The sequence below is a fragment of the Salvia hispanica genome, chromosome 3 (genome assembly GCF_023119035.1).
Source record: "Salvia hispanica cultivar TCC Black 2014 chromosome 3, UniMelb_Shisp_WGS_1.0, whole genome shotgun sequence".
Lineage (NCBI taxonomy): Eukaryota > Viridiplantae > Streptophyta > Magnoliopsida > Lamiales > Lamiaceae > Salvia > Salvia hispanica.
In genome coordinates this window covers 16,499,336-16,509,857 of record NC_062967.1, presented here as the reverse complement: position 1 = coordinate 16,509,857, position 10,522 = coordinate 16,499,336, and the positions used below count along the sequence as shown (strand labels likewise).

General features: G+C 36.9%; 1 protein-coding gene across 1 annotated transcript; it reads right to left on the bottom strand.

Annotated features, from left to right (window-relative positions):
• Nucleotides 1-2,729: 2,729 nt before the first annotated feature.
• LOC125211408 (G-type lectin S-receptor-like serine/threonine-protein kinase At2g19130) lies at nucleotides 2,730-5,315 on the bottom strand. Its single transcript, XM_048111183.1, has one exon. The coding sequence runs from the start codon at nucleotides 5,258-5,260 to the stop codon at nucleotides 2,852-2,854; it is 2,409 nt and encodes an 802-aa protein (XP_047967140.1). The 5' UTR covers nucleotides 5,261-5,315; the 3' UTR covers nucleotides 2,730-2,851.
• Nucleotides 5,316-10,522: the final 5,207 nt, after the last annotated feature.

The following is a 10,522-nucleotide window of genomic DNA, read 5'->3' as shown; positions in this document are numbered from 1 at the left end:
GGAGTCTGAGATCCGCTCGTCGCCGGAGTGGACTCGTTGTTGTGATCCATCACTCGATGATGCTCTTGTACGAAAGTTAGAGAGAGAAAACTCGTTAAAGCAAGTGGTGCAAATGAAAATGAAACGAAAATCGCGTTTATATATGATTTTTAAAAAAATAAAAAAAAAATTGAAAATCGGCGCTGGCCGATCGGGCCTCCACAATGGCGGCTAGCCGATCGGCTAGCGCTTCGGACAGCGACGAGCGATCGGCCAGCCCACGCCGATCCGCTCGCCGAAATCGCCCTCGCCGATTGCAATGGTTCGGCTAGCCGATCGGCTAGCGCGACGAATCGGCTAGCCGGTCGCTAGCCGACCATTGCGGATGCTCTAATAGCATATAATTGCAGAATTAAATCATTTTGGGGTCTTTCATCCCCTCGATCTTTGATTAAAAATTTAAAACCGTACTCGAATTTTACAAATACTATAAAAAATGAAAAATCTACAATTTTTGCATTTAAAAATAGGGTAAATTGCTTCTAAAATCATGAACTTTTACAATAATTTGGTTTTTCCTGTGAACTTTGAATGTTAGCATAAAAAATCATAAACTTTGTCTGGTTATGCAAATTTCCCAAACGACCCGACCCGGTAGTTTTCCTGCATAAACTTATCTTATGTGGCGGCAGTAAGCGTGACTAGGTAGCCGGAACACAAAACTAAGTCATTTTGTGTATGGCAAAAAAAAAATTAAAATTCCAAACAATCGGTAACTCCTCCACTCTCCTCATTTCACCTCACCCAAATCCCGTCGTCTTCCACCTCCACCATCATCTACCGCCGGCCGTCACCTCGGCGATTCGCCGTCGGAGAAGTACCGGAGAGTCTCCCCTCTCCGTTGTCTCCCTCGCCCGACGGAGATCCCAAACAGAAAAATCCCCAAAATCCCGTCGACGGAGCAGGTGTTGCCGGGATTTTGCTCCGGAGCAGGTGTTGGTAATTGCTACAAATAAGGTTCAATTGTGCCATGAATGACGTCGGAACCCTGCAGCAAACACAACAAGTTCTGCACCTTCTCCGCATCATTCCCCTTCAACAATCCAACACCCTCTCCAGATTCTATAATTTCGTCGGCAGCAACAGAACCGCAAATAAGTCTCCGAAGCCCTGATTTGCATCGGGAGTATCTGCAACACCATCAAATATAGAATCTTCATTATCAAATCCGCTAGATTCATTCAACCCACTGAAATCGTAGCAGAAAGAGAAGAAGGGGAGAAGCAGGTGTTGCGCCGGAGCGGCAGCGGCGCTAGAGTGAGGAAGGAGGAGATTATTTTTTTATTTATTAGGATTTGGGTAAATGAAGTGACTAGAATGGGAGTAAACATACCGTCTAAATCATCTTCCATGTCAGCATGAGTATAAATATCATCACACTGCTTAGCCGTAATACTCAGACTCGGGGAATTGGCACACGAGAGTAAAGTTTAATGCAACCTTTAAAGTTCACGAAAAAAACTAAACTTTTGTGAAATTTCATGATTTTAGAGACAATTTATCTTTAAAAATACAATAAAAATAATACTTTCAATAATTAAATATTGGCGCCACGATATCTGAAGCTCAATTCCAGCCGCGGAGCGTTTCGATGGAAAGCGGAATGATATTAGTCGACAGACCTGCGGCCGGAAGCCAGGCCTACTTCCTCACTCATCTCTCTCCTCCGCATCGTCGAAATCGGCTGTTGGCGTTCGCTCTCCCTTACCTCTTCTTCCTCACTCACCTCTCTCCTCCGCATCGTCGAAATCGGCAGTTGGCATTCGCTCTCCCTTACCTCTCCTTCGTCGAATTCGTGTTCAAGGAGATCGATGCTCAGCATCGTCCTGGTAAATTCGTTTTTACTGCTTTTCTTTTGTGATATATCAGCGAGATTTTGCTGCAATTATTTCGTTTTTACTGCTTTGATTTGTAAATTCTCGCTTAGAACTTGCATAGGTTGCGTTGTTTGGGGATCAGAATTTCCTTGCGATTGAATTTGCTGATTTACCTCTTTTGATTTTTTAAGAGCCTTATTGTGTTTCATTTTGCAAATATCTCGTAGGAGCTAGATTTTTTGACCTATTTTGGTTCATTCTAAATAGGCTCAGTTATGTGTACTTGTTTCGTAGGGAACGCTTCGCACTGGGGATTTTCGATGAGAATCGAATAGTTTTGCCACGGAAAATGGAAGGGCTATGTTGCTTGATGCTCAGTACTCGTTTTCTTCTCGTGAAGTAGCTTCCAACAGGTAGATATTGTATTCTTCTGAAATTTGATTCTTGTATTTTGTACTAGTTATTTTCGATCCGTTATGTAGTAAGTAAGACTTAAGCTGGCTATGGTATTTATGCTCCCTCTCACTATATTCTTAGACTTAACTTTGTTCTGTTCGTATAAGAAGTTCAGATGAGGAATCGACTGCCCTGATCAGGTGGGGTTGATTTATGATACTACAGATTGTTTCAGGTTTCAACATACTCATTACTATTTCTCAAGAAAGGAAGGAAATAAATCAGACGATGCGTGTGTAAAGTTAGTTGGTTTAGGCGTGGACGAGACAGTGAAAAAATTGTTAGAGAATGTCTGTTGTGCTAGCATTTATTGAATTGGAGCTAGAATAACAAGTATGGAGTCTTGTTCCGAATGATTGAAACTCATGGTACTGTATATCCAGCTAAGCTGTTTAGAAGGAACAATAAATATAGCTGTGTAACCAGTTGTTAATGAATGACCTCTTTATTCAAGTTATGCATTCTCCGAACATACTATTGAGATACATATTGAAAGTACTATGAAAACATTTAAAAAATGAAATATTTTATCTACAGAACTAATTAGCTGTTGTGGAGGAATCAATGAAGAAGACGATGTGTTCTGGTCTTGCAGCTAATAGGACTTTGAGACCCTGTGGAATCGGAGGCGAGCTCACAGCCACAACTCCCTCAAGAATCTGCACAACATGACTCATTGAAGGTCTCATGTGTTCATCGTCCTGAACACACCAGCAAGCGACTTTGCATATTGTCGACACCTCTTCTTCATCAGCATCTCCATTCAATGAAGGGTCCACAAGACCAGGTATGTCACCTCCGTTTACTGTCACACTCGCAGCCAATGAAGGGAAGAAGGTAGCATTATCATCAGCTGAAAACTCTGTGTTTCGCTTTCCTGATACAAGCTCAAATAGCAACATCCCATAGCTGTATACATCTGCTTTAGTTGTGATGGCAACTCCTGATAACCACTCAGGTGCAAGGTAACCTCTAGTTCCTCGCATTGTTGTCAGAACCCGGCTAAAATCACGACCAATGAGCTTTGCCAAGCCGAAATCTCCCACCTTGGGACAGAAGTCGGCATCAAGAAGAATGTTCTCCGGCTTTATATCACAGTGAATGATGCAGTCTCTGCACTTCTCGTGGAGGTACAATAGCCCTCTAGCTATTCCCAGCGCGATCTGATACCTCGTACTCCACTCCAAAACCTTAGACTCATCGGCTTTGAAGAGATGCAAATCTAAGGAACCATTTTGCAGGTACTCATAGACTAACAACTGCTTCTCGCCTTCACGACATAATCCAAGAAGCCTAACAAGATTCACATGTTGGATTGTGCCAATGGTGCCTACTTCTGCCCTGAACTGCTTCTCGCCTTGGTTAGCGCTCTCGAGTTTCTTCACAGCCACAACCGTTGAATTAGGTAAAGTTCCCCTATAAACCGATCCGAAACCCCCTCCACCCAACTTATCTGAAAAATTCTTAGTTGCGTTCTGCAAATCTTTGTATTTAAAGGCAACCAAAGAACCCTCCACTTTATTTATCCCAACACTTCGTATCCGCCTCTCCCACATTGCAGCCAAAACAGCTAACATGACCAAGACCACCACAGAGCAACCCACTGCAGCACCAATTATGACACCCTTATCACTCTTTTGGCCCCGGAACACTGAGGAATAAGCAGACAGTCTAATGTAGATAGTCCTCCCACTGCTATTTCCTTCACCAACCCATTGCAGATTCAATATGCCTCCATCCCAAAGTGAACATCCGCCTTCATCATATGCATAAGCCGTGCAAGAGCACTCACTTGAGCAGGCGGATTCACATTCGCCTCTGCTCTCGACCCTCAACAGTCGAGAGTACTGAGGCAACCCAATGCCAGGACTCATCATAAACTCATCTTTTCTCCTATCAGCATCCCCACACTCCAAAGCATCCTCTCTCACACAACCAGCAGAGAAATCATTCAACTCCCATTCATCTTCAAACCTATGCTTGAATCCCCTTAAACAACTACAGAATGGAAATGAGGGCTCAGTGCACACACCAAACTCTCCACAAAAATCAGGAACTTCACACTGTTGCGGCTTATACCAGTACACGTTCCAGCTATTTCCCACCCACAGTAGCTGCTTCACTTGCCCCGACACATCCATAATCAGCCTTGAGATAATTGATGGATCACGAACGGTGTACATGTAATAGCTCTCATTCTCATTGTCAACGTAGGTGAAATTGTCGCCAAACTTAAGAGCCGTCCTCATTTCGGGCACTCCACTAAAAAGCACACCATCCCAAGCTCCACTAGCCCAATACTGCTCACTATTATTCCTCCTTATTACATATTGGCTCTTATTCAGATCTGGCTCGAGTGTGAACAATCCAGCAGCAGGATCCTCTGAGTTTTTCCATGATGAAAGAATTTGGTTCTTTCTAGTAATCTTGTTATACCCAATTCTTGCACCAGGCATCCATGTATGAGAAGGGTTATTATAACTTTCCCATAAATTTAGTGCCGGAGATGAAGAATTCGAGCCTAACCCTTGTCTTAAAACCAAGTTCCCATCATCAAGAAGCACAGCAGATGCAGAACTTCTTGAATCTGTGGCACCTAAACCAGTTGTCCAAACCTCGATTTGGGATTCGTTTACAAGCATCAGATTACCATCTGATATCTTGAGTTGGGCAGAGTTCTTGTCTGAAATGGGAGCTTCTCTATTTGCAACCCAGATCACAGTTTTCTCAGTGATTTTTCTGTACCATATGCCTATGTAGTACTTGGAAGATTTACCTGGAGAGAAAAACCCGAGCTCGAAATTTCCACCTGAGGAAACGATGGTTTGATCACCAGAGAGAGTTTGGTTTGGTGAAAGGGTGTTAGCTGCATGGGACAAAAAATTGTTGTTACTGAAACATAGGATGATCAGCCCAAGAATCACCTTAGGATAGGTTCTCATGATCATGGCTGAGAGAGAGAGAGGTGTTGAAGGGTGAAATGGTGGGCAAAGTAGCTCAGCAGTTGGTAATCATTCAAAGTTGAACTTATAACTAACTAGTAGGAGTACTATAAAATACATGAAGTTGCTGATTAATAGTTGATCGAGTCAATATTCTTAGTATGAGCAGTCAAAAGTATATTCAAGTTGAGTTTGACTGTAACCATTTTTAACTAATATATCTGGTATATTCAAAGAGATGTATACATGGTAACCTTCGCGATCTTATCATTAAAAATACTTTTTTGTTATTACTTTGACTATTAAGATATTGCTGAATCATTTTCATTTTTTTTTATCGTGAAAACTTAATGAATGTAACTCCTTGCTTAATCTCTGGCCCGGCTACCATCTTTGCTTGTCGCACGTCAATGGTAGTGTGTCTTGGTTTGGTTGCCTCTGTTGGTAGTGAGGCTCTCTGCCAATGGCTGCCGTCGCACCTTCTCAGCAGCTGCACATCCGATTTGCGCTGACTGTCATCCGAGGCAGTGATGAATATAATATCCATTAAGTTCCTATTATCATATGAGTTCAATGATGTTGTTAGAGATTTTGATCCCTAACACATAGATAGACCTAATTATATAGAGTATCAATTGAAAAAAGAGAACATCGAGGCAAAAACCATATCATATGGCTGAAATTTAAAATCCTTAATATTTCTTTCACTCAATAAAATCATACAAACTGAAATGAAATGCTTTCTTCGATGGCAAAAAATGTACATTCAAAAGTCAACGGGCGCGTTAAAATGCTAACTTTTCTTAAATTGCTAACTTGCTAACTCATCAACGTAGAGTATTAAAAATGTCAACATGATCACATTAAAATGTCAACATATATCTGTATGTCATGTGTTGACATTTTAATAAATTGTGTTGACATTTAAATATTAATGTCATAATGTATTAAAATATCAACTCAAGTTTATGTTGACATTTCAGTATCATCGTGTTGACATTTTTAATACACTGTATTGATGAGTTAGCAAGTTAACAACTTAAGAAAAGTTAGCAACGGATCACACTCCCAAAAAGTCAAATAGTATGCATTTAGAAATTATTGAAATTAAAAAATGCAGATACTAAATGATCAAGATAAAAGTTATAGATCAAAACTTGCAAAAAAATTCCATTAGGATCCTCAAAAGGAAGGTATTTTCCTCAATTTGAGTATAAAATACATAATGTTGCAGACTAATAGTTGATCGAGTCAATATTCTTAACATGAGCAGTCAAAAGTGAGCATGTTCGTAATACGTGGAATACTATATTCAAGTTGAGATTTACTGTCACCATATCTTATTTATACACTCCTTTCTTGTTGATTTTAGATTAATGTGATAGGATAAATCTCATATCGCACTTTTATTTGAATGTTTGTGATAGAAATCCATGGATTTCATCCTAAAACCAATTAATGATAGGAGGAGAGGCCCATGAGACTTATATAGTGGATTAAGCTCTTTGTGTACACCGATGTGGAATATTGTTACATTCATTTTATGTTTAAATTGCAACAGTTTGAACAAAAATATACGTTCCTCTGTTGAGAAAGTAATGTTTAAACAAAAAATATTTGAGTCTCTTCATCCAACGCTTTGGCTCGCTCGTGTGTAATTTTTTTGGTTCTATTTTCTTGGTTGATGTGGTTTAGGGTTTGAGACAGTGATGATTTGTAGTACATCTTAGCCTCTTCTACCTACTCAGTTTGCATGTCTATTGTGGTGGTTCGCATGCTGGATTCCTTTTCTATGTTGTTGGCCGAATTTGGTTTGTGTCGTTCGAAATGAGGGAGTGATGATCCCAACTCCATATTTGAGCCTCATCTCCAAACTTTTAGCTAACTTATCAACAATTAACCATTTGCTTGTTTGGTAATGTTAAGATAACATAACATAAATACTATGTAAGATGGACTTTAAGATAAGAACTAACATACAAATTCAGATAAGAAATTAGTAATATTGTTTGGTAGGTTAGACAAAAATCAAGATTGATGTATAGATTAGATTTCTATCATTTTTGCCCTTGGCTGTGTTTGAGAACATGGAATTGGAGGTGTGGAATTGGAATTGGGACCTATTCCAAATCCAATGTTTGGTTCCACAAAAATATTTGGATTTGGAATTGAATTGCAATTCCACAATATAAATTTCATATCAAAAGTAGAAAATTGAAATTCTAAATAGTTATAAAATTACATATTTTCACTATATATCCACAACACATACTTCACACACTATATACATTTCACACACTTCACACACTACACTACTTTCACACACTACACGCATTTCACACACTGCACACATTTCACACGCACAACACACACTGCACACACTACACGTAGTTCACACACTTCACATACTACATGCATTTCACACACTACACACACACTACACACATTTCAAACACTTCACATACTACATTCATTTCATACACTACACGCATTTCACACACTACACAAATTTCCCAATTTCACACACTACACACACTTAACACATTTCACACACAATACACGCATTTCACACACTTCACACACTACACATTTCAAGCATCCGATTTTTGGAAAGAAAATTTCAGTTATTAGATTTTTTTTTCCGATCCGAACTGAACCGTATCGAAAAATTTAAATTTTTAAAAAGTTTAAACTAAACAAAATTGAAAAGCTGAACCAAATTTGAAATTATAGTTTGTGAATAGTGAGTGTGCGATGTGTGTATTTTGTTTAATATATGTATTTTGTGTGTAGTATGTGTATTTTGTGTATAGCGTGTAGTGTGTGCGTAAGTGTGTGCAGAGTGTGTGTATTGTGTGCAATGTGTATATTGTGTGCAGTGTGTGTATTTTGTGTATTGTGCGTATTTTGTGTATGGTATATGCGGCGTGTGTTATTTGTGTATAGTGTGTGTATATTGTGTGCAGTGTGTATTTTATGTATAGTGTGTGTAGTGTGTGGATCGTGTGTATTTTGTGTATGGTATGTGCGGTGTGTGTATTGTGTGTTTGTAATATGTGTAGTGTGTGTATAGCGTGTGTATAGTGTGCATTGTGTGAAGTGAGTATTTTGTGTGTCAGTGTATAGTATGTGTATTTTGTGTGAAGTGTGTGTGTGTGTGTATTTTATGTATATTGTGTGTGCTTTTCTTCAAATTCAATTCCATATCAATTAGTACTTCATTTTACCAAACATGGGATTTGAAATTGAATTGGATTCCTATAAATTCCAATTCTGTGTACAAAACGGGGCCTAATAGTACGAATTTAATCATGCAATTTTGTTTTGCTAATTAGAAGTAATTTATTTAAATTGCTAATATGGTGAACTAATTACTCAGTTTAACTAATTACCATGAATTTATTTCTTTCTAGGTTTCATATTCTCTTCTCTCCGTCAACTTTCTTTTTCTTTTACCCCTCCTCTTTTTTTGTTTTCTGCACTATCATCTCTTATGCAGGGACAGAGATCGCAAAGGCTAAGCTGCTGCTCTAACGGGGGCTTGATCGGTGCCGTCCTATAGTGATTTTGTGCTTTATTTTTTAGAGACAAAAAGCTTGAGAAAGAAGATGATGCAGGAGAAATAGAGGAGGAGAGAGAGTGAGGGAACTGAAATGAGGGTGTTGAAAACGAAATATAATGGGACTTGGATCCCCTGCTGTGGCAAAATGCACAGCAGAGGATGCAGACTAAAGCCACTCATTTATGCATAAAAAAAATAATCTAACTTAATAAAAATCAATAAAGAGATATGATCTATACAACATCCCTTGCTGTGCATTTTGCCATATCAGGGGATCCAATTTCAATATAATGACCTCGGTAACAAAAGGATACTGACATTTAAATCCATTTCTTCTTTTGTGTGATTATTAGTGTAGGAATATTTTACTAATGATTGTTATTCTTGAAAAATGTTTCAAAATAAATTACCAATTTACCATACGGAGTATTTAACATTTTACTATTATTTTAATATTTATAGGAGTAACATATTATATCAATCAATTTTTTTATTAATATTTTGTAATTTCATTATTTTTATTTGTATAGTAACATTATTGATTAATATTTTGTATTATTCATCTCATATTTTATTTTTGGTCTATCCAAATACATATTTATTTATTATTTATTATTAATTTTGATAAATAGATTTCAATTCTGCTCATATTGTATAAAATTACTAATATATAAAATGACTCATATTCCATTAATATTTTCTTTTTTACCTTTTTAATATTATTATAAATGAGTCAAAGTAATCACAAGGTAATACTATTAGGAAAGCATCCCATATTTTAGCGTATTTATTATAAAATTTTAGCACCGGCTCATTTCGATTCCTAATTCCGTTCCTACTCTCATGCATCAAGCTCTGTCCGCTAAGCTTATTCATAGGTTTAAATTCATCCACCTAATCTAAAAGATATGCATTGCTCCTCACACGTGTACTATCATATTTCCATGTATATGTAGGCTAAAGTTTGATCTAATCATAAATTACGTCCCATATATGTACCAATAATATAATATAGTATACAATTAAAATGAAAGCATTACATTACATTAGAAGAATAATAAATAAAACAACTACACTCGTGTACACAGTACACTCTAATCTAGCTATGTAAATGGTACCTGATCTTTTACTTTCGCACATAAATGGTATCTGATCTTTATTTTATATCGTTTTTGGACTTTGGTACCTTGTAACAAAAATAACCCCATGTACCAAATATGTAATTTTTAAGTTATTGAGGATATTTTTGGAAATTTCAATTAAATAGTACCAATTATGTGATTATTTTGTCTTCCTTTCTTATTTCTTTTTTAGTTTCTTCTTAATTCTTTTTTCTTCCTTTCTTCTTTTTTTTAGTATTTTATATTTCTTTCTTCTCTCTTTTTTTTCTCCTTAGTTTATACTCCATTTCTTCTTCTTTCTTTTTTCTTTTATCTTCTTTTTCTTCTTTCATTTTTAGTTTTTTATACATACATCAATTGCATTCATAATATAAATCAACAACAAAATGTCTAATTAAATTAATTATTTAAAATAATTAAATCAATTGAATAATTTTTATTAAATTACTTTATACTCATTTTAAGATTGAAGCACCTAACTAAAAATATTCAACTCTTTATATCATTATGAATACAATTCACAATTATTATTACATAATATTATATGATTCATAATTTATATAATTATACTATATTTATTTATTA